The sequence below is a fragment of the Ooceraea biroi genome, chromosome 6, assembly GCF_003672135.1.
Source record: "Ooceraea biroi isolate clonal line C1 chromosome 6, Obir_v5.4, whole genome shotgun sequence".
Classification (NCBI taxonomy): domain Eukaryota; kingdom Metazoa; phylum Arthropoda; class Insecta; order Hymenoptera; family Formicidae; genus Ooceraea; species Ooceraea biroi.
Window position 1 is genome coordinate 7,311,285 of NC_039511.1, and position 13,330 is coordinate 7,324,614.

The 13,330-nt window shown below is 44.3% G+C and overlaps 1 protein-coding gene across 3 annotated transcripts; it reads left to right on the plus strand.

The window, feature by feature from the left end:
* The first annotated feature begins 1,472 nt into the window (after positions 1 to 1,472).
* LOC105279573 lies at positions 1,473 to 5,187 on the plus strand. 3 transcript variants are annotated; one of them, XM_011339435.2, is made up of 9 exons: positions 1,484 to 1,686; positions 2,073 to 2,192; positions 2,436 to 2,553; positions 3,389 to 3,650; positions 3,757 to 3,879; positions 4,344 to 4,434; positions 4,510 to 4,646; positions 4,741 to 4,873; positions 4,976 to 5,187. In XM_011339435.2, the coding sequence occupies exons 1-9, from the start codon at positions 1,543 to 1,545 to the stop codon at positions 5,021 to 5,023; spliced, it is 1,176 nt and encodes a 391-aa protein (XP_011337737.1). In that variant the 5' UTR covers positions 1,484 to 1,542; the 3' UTR covers positions 5,024 to 5,187. The 3 variants fall into 3 exon arrangements, with proteins under 3 accessions (XP_011337738.1, XP_011337736.1, XP_011337737.1); XM_011339434.2 differs by having other exon boundaries at positions 1,481 to 1,686; positions 4,344 to 4,646; XM_011339436.2 differs by lacking the exon at positions 4,976 to 5,187 and having other exon boundaries at positions 1,473 to 1,686; positions 4,344 to 4,650; positions 4,741 to 4,823.
* Positions 5,188 to 13,330: the final 8,143 nt, after the last annotated feature.

A 13,330-nucleotide genomic window follows, 5' to 3' on the forward strand; every position in this document is an offset into this window, starting at 1 on the left:
CCTTCACATGACCTTGACAACACTCTTCAAGGTCATACTGATGTTGCTATATAATGCGCTACTTGAAATCCTACAATTTTGTTTGAAACATTTCTTTCTAAAATGCATAGTTTATGAAATATTCGACCGTTTCCAGACTTTTGGTACACCCTGTATATAAGCCGAATACCACTCACTCACTCACTGACTCATCAACGTGCAGCCCGAACCACTGTACCTATCGACTTGAAATTTTAAGGGTATATTTCTACTATCACGTAGGTGCTTACTAAGGGAGGGTTTTCCGAAATTCCACCCCTAACGGGTGAGAAGGGGTAAAATGTGTTTTTATTTAATTCTACACATAAATATCGCGGGCGAAACCGTGACGGGGGATGCTAGTAGTGTATATAAACAAGTATTATAATAAAAAGAACTGTGCTGTGATTGTTACAAACTTGCTAGCTTTATTAACTATCGCTTTTATTCTTGTGTTCGCGTTTGTTCACCGGAAGTGACCGTGAAGTGTGCTTCGCTCCACGCGCTGCTTGCCGTTGTCGTGAACATAATTCAATAATGTTTTTACATAAATTTTATAATTAAAATATTAATTTGTGTGTTAAAATAATAGAAATATATAGCACAATTCACTTTAATGTAGAAAAAAATTTGAAAAGTAAGATTTGAACCAGCAACACGCAGCATACTAGTCGAGCGCCTTACCCATTACGTCACACTGTTAGTTGGCAATCCGTTCTTCCTACTCGGTACATAACGAGCACGTAAATTTTTAAATTTTTCTCGCGAATACTTGAGACTTGCGTCGTATCCTTTTAGGATGAGTTAGTGGGGAGATGGAACAACAATATATATAAGACTCAACAAAATCGGTGATTATACTGCCTGGTGTTCCCCTTGTTAGCATATAAATAATAACTGCTCTGTAGAAAGTATTCATAGTGGTGTACTCCGATATTTCTTTGGAGTAATTTTTTAAATAAATTAGTTCAAAAGAAAACCCAAAGAATCTAACATTAGAAATATAAAGAATGATATACTTCTTATAGGAGGGAAATATGTAAGCGACAATTTGTCGTTGCTATTTTATTATGTACTGTGTGAAATACATGACTTGACTATTTTGTCTTATATCAAACTCCCTGCACAGACTCACTTCTCTCTCATTTTTTTTCGTAATAAAGCAATAAAGTAATAATTTCGAAAAATAGCCGCGACGTGGCCACAGCAATGTAGTGGCAAAAAACCTAGAGACAATTCTGTCGTTTGTAAGGCCAGATGTACTCTTTCTCATGTTATTAGCTGAATATTGCACATACGCTGCCGATCGATTTCCGCGATGTCACTGAAAAATTCTCGCTTTTATGTTAAACGCATGTAATTTTCGTAAATGCATAATGTCGCGAAGATGAAAGAAATAAAGTAGCAAATTACAGTAGTTAAGTTAAATAGTTAAAGACCTGTGGAGAAGGATAAGGCATAATAGCAAAATTAAGACTGGATTCTCGAGTTTCGTAGTCAGTCCTTTCCAGTCCTTCAAAGTAAATGGAACATCCCGAGGAACGTTACTACAAGTTGAACCGATTTTTTTTATCGGTCAACGGGTTATCGCCTTATCAAAACGTATGGAACGCCCGTTTGATAAGACTCGTTATCACTGTCATCTTATTGTCGTCTATCTTTGTTCAGGTAGTCACAATGTTGAGAAAATACATATTCTTTTTTCTTTTTAGATATTAGAAATATATAATTGAATTAAAAACTCTCATAACTATGTATAGGGGATAGAATCATATCAAATAGAATTGACATTTAAACTTAATTATTCAAATGTATATACATATATTAAATCGCGAACTCTAGCCATTGTCTGATGGACGGACGAATTTTTTCATACTGCATGCCAACAATTTTTGTTAGATTCGATGCCGAAAATTTTTACGTTCCAAGAACTCATTCGTCTACTACTTAATTAATTATAACTGTTTCTGATTCCATCGAGTCCATAAATGTCTCTTTGATGATCATACCCGTCTCTTAATTTTTTTTATCATGAGTTTATAATGTGTTTCCAGGCATCGACTACTTTAACGTCTGAAGTCAATCTAGAATTTATAATTGATATAATACCAGCAATTCTACCTACGTTCGCTGGTATAATAAACTTGTATTTACATCACGGGAACATAGACAAGGTAAGCTCGACTATTAATTTCTAATTGTGTCTCTAATTAAATTTAATTTCTATAAGGATTTATCAGTATCGCAAATAAATATATCAGTCTTTCAAAAGAATTAAGTTCGAGTATTATGATCTTATTAGTATATGTTTTGATGATCCAGTGGATCACATATAACGTTTATCCTGTCAATATATCCCATTGTTTTTACATCATTATTATTATTTATTGCATCATTATCATTTTATTTTCTTTCAGTATAGGAAACTCTTTGACCACATGTGGAGGGACTGGGCGTTGCAAAAAACAAAAGATGAAATTAAAATCATGCACGACTATGCTGAGACTACGAGATTAGTAACGCTTTTTTATACGCGTAAGAAAAACATTAAATCCCGCATTATCCACAAAAGAAAAATACGTGCCTTTCTGTCTATACATTTGAGATTGTACTTCTTCGTGCGAAGCTATGTGTGACATTTATACTCTTTTCATTATCAACACGACAAATGAATACATTATTTGTCATGCACATCAACGAGTAACACGCGACATTCCTGCTGGCGAATTATCACTGCACTTTTACGATGCATTCCTTATACAATTGCTATCGTTCAATTAAATACGTGTGGAATTTTATAACGATCATTTAATTCCATGTAGAATTATTTCTTGCTCCCGATATTTTCTCCTTTCCCTCTTATATTTATTTTGTTCTCGATGCGATATTGATCATTGAGATTTTTCTTACGTTGCAAGGCAAGTGAGCATGTAATCCTATTAAACCGAACTTTTAAAACTCGCCGTTGAATATGGTAACAGAAATAACTGTCTGTTACCATATTCAATAAAATGTCTGTAAGTACAGAAAGTTGAATCCAACTTTTGACATCGTTTATGCTCCATGTATTTTAGTCCACTTAAAACTTGTGCTCCTTGAACATACCATCATTCCCCTGTTGGAAATATTTTGAATTATAGAAAGATATTTTGAAATATTAAAAAGAGATTGACGAAAAACTTGAAGAGAATTCGTGTTTTAGTTTTTTTTACATGATAGCGATAAAAATGATATCAAACCGTTTAAATCATATCAAATATGATATCATTTCAAATATATATGTATGTCAATGATTACGTCAATTACGTAATAACATGTATATGCATGATATCAATAATGACATCAAAACGTTTTTCCTGACTTTTTTCAGTTCAGGTATGCATACTCTTCGTGATGTACAACGTATGGGTATTCATGCCGGAAATTCTTGATGTCATATCGCCCCTGAACGAGTCTCGCCCGCGAATTGAAACCTTTAAAGTCGAATTCTTCATCGACAAAGGCCGATACATTTATCTTATCCAGTCTCATATATGCCTTGTGCTTGTAACCGTAACTATCGTTCTTCTTGGCAGTTTCTCTATTTTACTGACTTTCACGCAACACGTTTGCGGGATGTGCAAGTTGCTGGGGTAAGGAGTTGCTTGTCGCAACTGTTGCAAAAAACTTACTGTTTGCAAAAAACCAAACGACCTATTGCGATTGCGAAAAAGTAGAAATTGTCTATTAACTCGACAGGTATCGCGCGGAGCGCTTATTTTGTGTTATCGAGAATGCGGCAGGATGCGATTTAATTCGCGGAACGAAGATACGTTGTAGGGACACGGCTGTTTTCGTACGGCTGCATTGCAACATTATACAGTTCGTATTTCATTTGACGTATGATAGGATTTTATGGATCAGCATGGTTTCAACTTTTCTTAGGCATTTGCGTGATGCTACATAACGTCATGATTTACGAGCAAATTAAAAATTAAAGACAATAATAATGTTGCTTGTCCCTTGATTTTACCCAACATACATTTAATCAGCATTTAAGTGTAGCATTCATATTAATCAATAATTTTGCAATTCGACTTTTTTGAATATCTAGAAATTAAATTTATAAATAATATATCATCATCATCATCACCATCGTCATCATCATCATACATGTATGATGGTGATAATAAAGAAGAAAATGTTATTAATTTTACCGTTAATTAATTGCTAAACATAAATATATATTAACATGTATTATACATATATAATTTATATTTATACGAGTACACAAAACACCGTTTGCTTCATCATAGTTTTCATTAACATACACAACTTATTACAAGATTCATTAGCCTAATCAAAGCTTGCCATAGAGTATCATTTCTATGTGACCTCATAGGAATACTGTTTGCTCTGAGTTTGACGTTAATACAGGTATACAACAATAGTATGTTAAGCATTCCAATGTGTTTATGTAATCAATATATAAAAATGAGTTCTCTCTTTCAGATATTATCCATTGCCGGCAATATTGAGAAAGCTATTAAATCTATTAGTTTTTCTATTATAATACTGATATATTCGTTTATATCTAATTACATGGGACAAAGAATAACAGACATGAGTTCTAACATATGCGAGAAAGTGTAGGTAGTACTTTCCTTCATAATATATCTCGTTCTTTAATAATTAAAACATTCTGATTATTCCTGAAATAAAAAATATGATTTAATCATTTAGGTACAATTGTGCATGGTATAATGTAGCTGTTTCGGAGCAGAAATCTGTACTACTCATAATAAGTCGACGTTTCCATCCACTTGTGCTGACTGCCAATAAGTTTTATACAATGTCTCTGCAGAATTTTGGAATGGTAAGAAAGAATGTAATCGATACATACAATACTAAATACGGTACCGTTCTTTACGAAGAGTAAAAAATAACTAATTACAAAAGAATATTCGTTCTTTTTAAGATTCTTCAAACGGTGATCTCGTATTGCATGTTCTTCAGACAAATATGAAGACACTTCTACCTGATATAGGAATAACGTAGGAAATACAGGGAATGTCGTGTTCAATATGTAGTGATACTATTTTAATCAACACGTCGAAAAAATATTTAAATGACATTATATTGTAAAGAATATCGTAAGTGAAATATGATCCTATTAATGAAATCGAAAAACTTGTTGATAAAATTGGGCGAAATTGTAGCGCATATAGCATCGTTCACAACTCACATATCAGAATCGTTCACAACTCACGTATCAGAGCCAAAGCTCCGCAATTGTTTACGATGCACCAGATAGGCGAAAAGTCGGTCGTAAGTCGTGAGGAGTCATGGCGGAGTGGAGGCGGCCTCCACTGGAGGCCGGTTTAATAACATTAATGAAAGAACAGCTCGCGTGCGAACAAGCGAGCAAATGAAAGAGAAAAACAAAGAAAGAGACAGACCGAGAAAGAGAGAGAGCGCGCTCCCATCCCCTGGATTTTCCTTACCACCCCTCCGTACCATTCTTTATCCTTGAAGGAAATAAAACCAGAGTTGTAAGAACCGGATGATTAATATCCAGCGACAGTTTGTGAAGCGGACAGCCAATAAACGGGTTAAAAATACTCGTGAAAAATAAGGCGCGCTCATTAGGGGTACAGTGCATTGTATCCATCTGCGACTGCCTGCCTCGAGTGCTCGCGCGCGGAGGAGCCCGGGAAGGTAAGTCGAAGAGGGCGATGGGGTGAGCAGAGATGGAGGAGAAAGAACGAGACAGACAGAGTTGAGAAACGGAGCAGTGCGGAAAACGGAGGGACAGATTTATTAAAGTAATGGTAGATTATTTTAATATTCCGATGACAGTGCGCACCATCCGTTGTCTCATGCAATTCAATAATCCGCATTTGGGCGATTCCGTGCTTGCCGAAGCGTCATTATTTTTAGACTGAATCCTGGCGACGTCGCATTCCTTCAGTCGACACATATATGACTGATATATGAGTCGACTGATATATGAGGGATGAATAGATCTACTCTATGGAGAGATCTATGTGGCAAATTATATCGACGTTTAAAACAGTGAAACTTCCCTCTTATTTTGCATCACGTGAGATTCGACTCTCAGTTTTTACACAGATCCGTATTCATGCCTCGAGTATAGCGCTAAGTATGTGATACGGGTACGGGCCAATGTAATATCGACAAGTTCCCGATGGACGATTCTCACATGTCCATTTGGATATTGTCGGACCTTTGCCTCCGTCGCGAGGTTATTGCTACTGCCTCACAATGATTGATCGTTTTACCCGATGGCCTGAAGCTGTGCCGATCGCAGACATCACAGCTGAACTATAACGGATGCTTTCTTCGCAACCTGGATAGCTCGCTTTGGAACTCCATCGATCATTATCATTGACCGAGGATCTCAGTTTGATTCTCAAATTTTTAACGCCATGACAAGGATGATCGGCAGCAGACGACATCGCACATCCGCGTATCATCCCCAGTCTAATCGATCGGTGTCTAACGGTGAATCTAAAAGATCGAGCGGTGGCATCGTGTGCTCAAGGCAGCAATCAAGTGCCACAAGACGATAGATTGGGTTAAAGTTTTACCCATAGTAATGTTGGGTCTACGGAATGCGCTAAAGGAAGACATCAGGACCTCTGCAGCTGAACTCGTCTACGGGACTCAATTAAAGTTACCCGGCGAATATTTCGTTGAAGAAGAGCCATCTCAAGATCCTTTTCCTTTTTTGGAACATCGGTAAATACATACAATAACGGACCCAGCCCCGATGACCTTGACCGTGACATATATTATAGAAGTCACTCTCCTGAGTGACCTTCAAAAGGTTTTAGCCGTCGCTCGTTGTTTATTAAAAAGTTATTAACAAAAAAAGTTTAATGATTTCCCACGAATTTTTAGCTGTCCACGTGAAGCAAGAACATGATATTGACATATATTACAAAGGTCACCTTACCGAATAATCCGCACTAGGTTTTAGTCGTCGATCGTTGTTTATGAAAAAGTTATTAATAAAAGAAATTTCGAAAATATAGTAGTTATTTTGAATATTGAAAGATATAAACGACGAATATGTATATGAACGAAAAAGGAAAGTCATTTAAAGCAGTGAATTATTAATATATAGAATAGTTTCTTTTAATATAAGTACAAAGTATTCTTCACTTTAACCAAAAGCACAAACAGTTAAATACAAAGTATTCTCTGCTTTACGTATTCTTACCTAACCTTTTTTTTTCTTTTTTAGGAAGAGGAACCCGTCATGGGCCCCGTCGCTCCCCTTGGGCGGGGTGCGAGGGGAGTGTGAGACTCTTACTCACTAAACCTACCTCCGTCTGCCAGCCCTGGTGTTTATAGGGGAAGCCCGGAACCGCTCGTATTCCTCTGGCTTCCCTCCCACCAAGTGTATGGCCTCACGCGCTGCGGAAGCGCGTGCCCGCTAATGCTGGCCCGTCCCACTCCATGGAGCATGGCAGACCACCACTCCACGGGGACCCCCCATCATAGAGGGGCTTTTTAGGGCGAGGGCTGTTTATCCCAAAACAACTCTCGCCCCATCCATCCCACCCGTCCTCGATAGGGGTCACGACGTCTAAAGACATCGTGACGGGGGTGGCCTCGGCAAGTACCCCGCCGGCCAACCCTCCGGGCGCCCGGGCAAATGCCCCGACGGCACCCAGCCCCCACCGAGGACCCGCCGCGTGCACGACATTGCTGGTGCAATGCCGTATTGAATCGGGCGAGTGAACCACAGGCCCGGGCAAGTGCCCCGCCGGCCCGTCGTGGGGACGGTCTGTGTGGTACAAAGTACCCCCAGAGTACTTTGATAAAGGTACCCTGTCACCCGCCCGATTCCCCACCGAGATCGCAGACCCAGCCGGTACTGGACCTGCCCCGCCTCCTATCTCGGGGCCGCGTATGGGGTGCATGACTTGCACCCCGCGGCTCCCACACCCACTCGCTGACATCCGTTACAGGGAGGGGGGTCTAACGAAGACCTCCCGGCAGGGTCACCTGGGCCTAGCACGTCCAGGCCCTCGTCCTCTCCCTCCACCACGTCGTCGCCGAAAGGGTTCCTCCGCCTCCACCTTTCGGACCCGTTCGGCCGCCTCCTTCTGCGAGATAACTTCCTCGCAGAAGGAGGCAAAGGCTCTCCAGGATCTCTCACTCCCGACGATCGCGCGTACGACCGTCGGGAGGGAGAGGTCCTCTCAAACCGTATTGACCAGGACACGGCGCTCCTCTGCCCACGTTGGGTACTCCTCCAGTGTATGTTGCGCCGTGTCCCGGTCCGCGCCGCAATGGTGGCAGCGTGGTCCTTGCTCGCGCCCTATTCGGCTCAGGTACTTTCCGAAACATCCATGTCCGGTGAGCACCTGAGCCATGCGGAACGTCACTCCGCCCCATCCCCTGTCCAGCCACTCCACCAGACAGGGGTGGACGGCCTCGGCAACCCTCCGACCCAACTGGACTGTCGGGTCGGCCAGTTGGCGCTGCCAAGCAGCAGCGCCTGTTGCCGTGCTTGTCGCCCGAGGATCTCTTTGGCCCTGGCCGTTAACCTGGCACCCCGCTCCCGCACCTGCCGCGCCCGCTCGTACGCGTCTGCGTACGCGGGCGCGAGCAGGGAAATCGGGGGGTGCCGGCCAAGGCCGTCGCCGCCCTGTAGGAGACGGTCCGGTACAGGCGGGCTACGCGGGCGGCCACCCTTCTTTCAAAGTGCCGGACGGCTTTATTCGCCCGGCTGGTGGCCGCCAAATCGCCCGCCTACACGGGTGCCCCATAAAGGGCCACCGAACGGACCGCTCCCGCATACAGGCGGCGAGCCTTCACATTTGGGCCCCCAGGTTGGGCACACGCGACTGACCGCCATGACCAGACGCTCCAACCGGGGGGCCAATCCCACGAAGTGATCCTCGAACGATCAGCGGCCGTCCAATGTGAGGCCCAAGTACTTCAACGTGGGCCCCATTGGGACGGGGACATTCCCCACCATGACTTGGACCGGAGGTGGCGCACCGCGGAGGCCGTCATGGAAAAAGACGGCCTCCGACTTGTGCGGCGACACCTCCAGGCCCAGGGCGCGAATGGCACGGACCACGCATGCCACCGCCATCTTCGCTTTGCGCAGCGCTTCCCTCCATCCTGGGCTCCCGGCCACCACCAATGTGTCATCGGCGTAACACACCAGGTGGCAGCCTGGGGGCAGGGCAACCCGCAGGACTGTCGAACGCGAGGTTCCAAAGTAGGGGTCCTAACACTGACCCCTGAGGAACTCCGCGCGACAGGCGCCTTCCGCGTAATTCACCGTACCGGCCGGTGTACTCCATTTTTCGGTCCCGGAAATAGTCCAGGACCGTGTCCATCAGATAGGCAGGGAGGCGATGGTAACACATCCCCTCCACCACGGCCGACCACGGGAGGGAGTTGAAGGCATTGGCTATATCAATGCCTACAGCCACTGCAACTCCCTCCCCGGCCGCGGTTACGGCCTCCGTGAGCGACCGGACGCGTTTTATCGCGTCGACGGTCGAACGACCCTCACGGAAGCCATACTGCCCATCACCGAGTCCCGGACCATTCCGGGACATGTGCTGAACGATGCGGGAAGCCACCACTCTCTCGAACTCTTTCCCGCCTCGTCCAGCAGACACACCGGCCGGTACACGGAAGGATCGTCCGCGGGCTTGCCCTTCCCTTTCGGGATGAGGGCAAGCCTTGCCCTCTTCTAGGATGGAGGGAATCTCTTCCTCCGAAGACAGCTCGTAAAGCTCTAACATGTGCGGGGACAGGACCTCAAGGGCCTGGTCCCAAGCCTTGCCGGGGATCCCGTCGGGGCCGGGGCCTTTATTGCCCCGCAGCCCCTTACGGGCCCCAGCCAACTCCTCTGGAGTGACCCCCGGGACCTCTGCCTCGTTGTCTCGAGGCAGATCCTCGGCAAGGGGGGACGCCCCCTCCCGTCAGGAAGAGCGCGTTTATAATTCCCTCCCTCACCCGGAGGGGTACGTGATTCCGTGATTGGGGGCGCCCACGGGCGGAGCTTGCCCATAACAAGCTTATAGGGGCGCCCCCACGGATCCTCGTCTATACCCCGGAGAAGTTCGTCCCAGGCCCTATCTTTGGCCCGGCTGATCGCCCGTCTCAGGGAGTCCCTGGCTGTACTGTACTCCCCGTAGGCGGTGTCGATCCTCGCGGCAATCCGAGACCGGCGGGCACGCAAAAAGCGCCTTCTGGCGCGGACGCAGGAGCACCGGAGTTAGGCGATCTCCCGGTCCTACCAGTATGCTGCCCGCCGGCCACAAGGCCCCCTGGCCCGGGGCATGGACGCGTCACACGCATCCGTGACTATGTCCCGGATCCAGGTGGCCTCCTCCTCAACATCTTCGGCCGGACATCCGTCCGGCCAAGTCGCCGCGAGGAGACTAGCGATCAGCGAGTCCCCGCACATGTCCTTCACCTTCCAACGCCGTGGTCGGCCGCCCCCGACCGGGCGGCGAGGGGGTGGACCATCTCGCAAGGGCAGAGCCAGGGCCATGGAGATTTAGACATGGTCCGACAATGTCTCCAGGCCCGACTCCACCCTCCACCCCGACACTCTGCGTGCAGCAGCAGGGTTGGCCAAAGTCAAGTCAAATATTGACTCCCCCTGCCACCGCACGCAGGTGCTCTCTGAGCCCGTGTTCAAGACACCCAGGCTCAGAATCGCCGCCCAATCGACAAGGGTCTCGCCCTTGGCGTCCGACCGCGGGGAACCCCAGACGCGAGACTTTGCGTTGAAGTCCCCCGCGATCAGAATTGGGCGGGGAAGGGAAGGCACCGTCGGATGCAATCCCCAACCCGCGCCAAAAAGTCTTCAAACTCGGCGAGACCCAATGCCGGAGACGCGTAACAGCCGACCACGGCGACATCTCCCCACTCGGCCGCCACGAACCCCCCCCCCAGATTCAAGCAGAGTCATGGGAGGGGAGATTCTTACCTAACCTAAATACAAAGTATAAATACAAAGTATTCTCTGCTTCACGTATTCTTACCTAACCTAACCTAACCTAATCTAACCTGATATTTCCGAAACTAGAGCCCCAGACACATACGCTCGTTTTCAGCCCGCTTCGCGGGAGGGCGGGGCGTAGCTCCTCCCCCCACCGGGATCCGTACCGTATACCAGGTGATCAAAATCTGTATGGTGAAATCTCATACGTTAGCTCCGGCGGGGGGAGGAGCAAAGCTCCTCTCCCCCGCCCTCTCGCGAAGCGAGCTGAAAACGAGCGTGTGTGTCCGGGGCTCCACTTTCGGAAAATGTAACCTAAGCCAATCCTATTTCTGATTTAAAACTAAAATTCCATCAAATATACTCTTTCGTAAACGTATATGGTATCGTAAAATTATGCTTTATTTATTAAACTTTTTTGTTAATAACTTTTTAACAAACAACGAGCGACGGGTGAAACCTAATGCAGGTTATTCGGGAAGGTGACCTTTGTAATATGTGTCAAACTCAAGTCCTTGCTTCGCGTGGACAGCTGAAAATTCATGCAAAATTATTAAACTTCTTTTGTTAATAACTTTTTAATAAACAACAAGCGACGGCTAAAACCTTTTGAAGTCTCTCAGGAGGGTAATCTTGACAATATATATCAAAGTCAAGGTCACCGGGGCAGCTTCCGTTATTGTTAATATTTACCCACCAGCTCTACTTAGACTTAAGTGCTGTGGCGTTCTGATTGATAAATTTGGATGGCGTTGTCTAAACCCTTCATACCAATGACGACTTGGACGATTGTTAATAAATGGAGTTTTTTTCTCCAATAAAAGTATATATTTTTGTATAGAATCTAACAGTTCTGTTTTAGTAACTGGATAACCTCTATTAGCTCTATACAAGATCCAATGCACAATTTCTTGCTCTTCATTATCTGATAAGACTGTAGCTGGCCCAGGTTTTGTTTTAAGTACATCTGGATTCTTTTTCCTTCTGGCTAGTGTTGTTACAGGAACTCCATACGCATTGACAACTTTTCTAAGAGAAATATCTGTATGGAGTGCTCTAATAGCATGCTGAAGATTTTCAGGAGAATAATTCTTTCTTTTGGTTCTTTTAGCATTTTTATTATTATTTACTATCACAATAGACTTCCTTGTAATCTTAGGTTTGTTTGCGCTTTTTTTCACAACACTTTTGCAATTTTTGATTTTTGTCTTATCTTCCTTTTTTTATTTTTCTTAGCAGCCCCCATTTCAGTATTAAAAAAGCTTGACTAGAATAAATATTTTTAAATTAATGTTAATTTAAATTTATTTAGCAAAGCTTGCAAAATTTTATAGGTTAACATTACAATTTTTAATCTAAACTTTGTAATATACTTATTTGTACGTATATTTGATGAACGTAAAGATTCATGTTATGTGATTACTTTATTGTAAATAACAAACAACTAAGAATTACATATCTTTTTTGAAAAAATACCTCAATAAGTACATCTTAAATCTATGTCTCATACTACGCGAAAGCCATGAAGTCCATGGAACATGAAACACGCAACTTATTGTTCCATAGATACGGACTTCCAAAATTATCGATGTACGTAATATGAGACAGCTTTATAATAAATTTAATCGCGTCGAAATTCATAAAATTTATAATTAATTACAATTTATGACTTCTAAGCTTTCCAACTAGTTACTTAATATCTTTCAAAATTGTTGAAATTTTTTAATATACTGATGATTACGAAACAAGTACATTTGCTATTTCACCTCAGATAACAACTACTTTTGCACAAATTTTGAGACGTGGACACTTCAACGTTTTGTTTAAAGTTAAATACTTTGGAACAATATTCATATACATGCACTCATAAACTTAGATAATCACATTTACAAAAATCATTTTTCGTATCGTAATATGCCGTTTAATTATTTTTAAGTTTTATTTTTGCTACTAATGTCTCATAAAACGGGACATTATTTCATAATATGGCCTTTTACCTTACATGCCCGCGACATCGGCACTGCCAGGATACGTGCCCGCGGCACCGGCGGCACCAGCATACATGCCCGCGACATCGGCACCGCCAGGATACGTGCTCGCGGCACCGGCGGCACCAGCATACGTGCCCACGACATCGACACCGCCAGGATACCGCCAGGATACGTGCTCGCGGCACCGGCGGCACCAGCTTACGTGCCCGCGACATCGGCACCGCCAGGATACGTGCTTGCGGTACCAGAATACGTGCCCGCGACATCGGTACCACCAGGATACGTACCCGCGGCACCGGCGGCATCAGCATACGTGCCCGCCCCGTAAACAAAT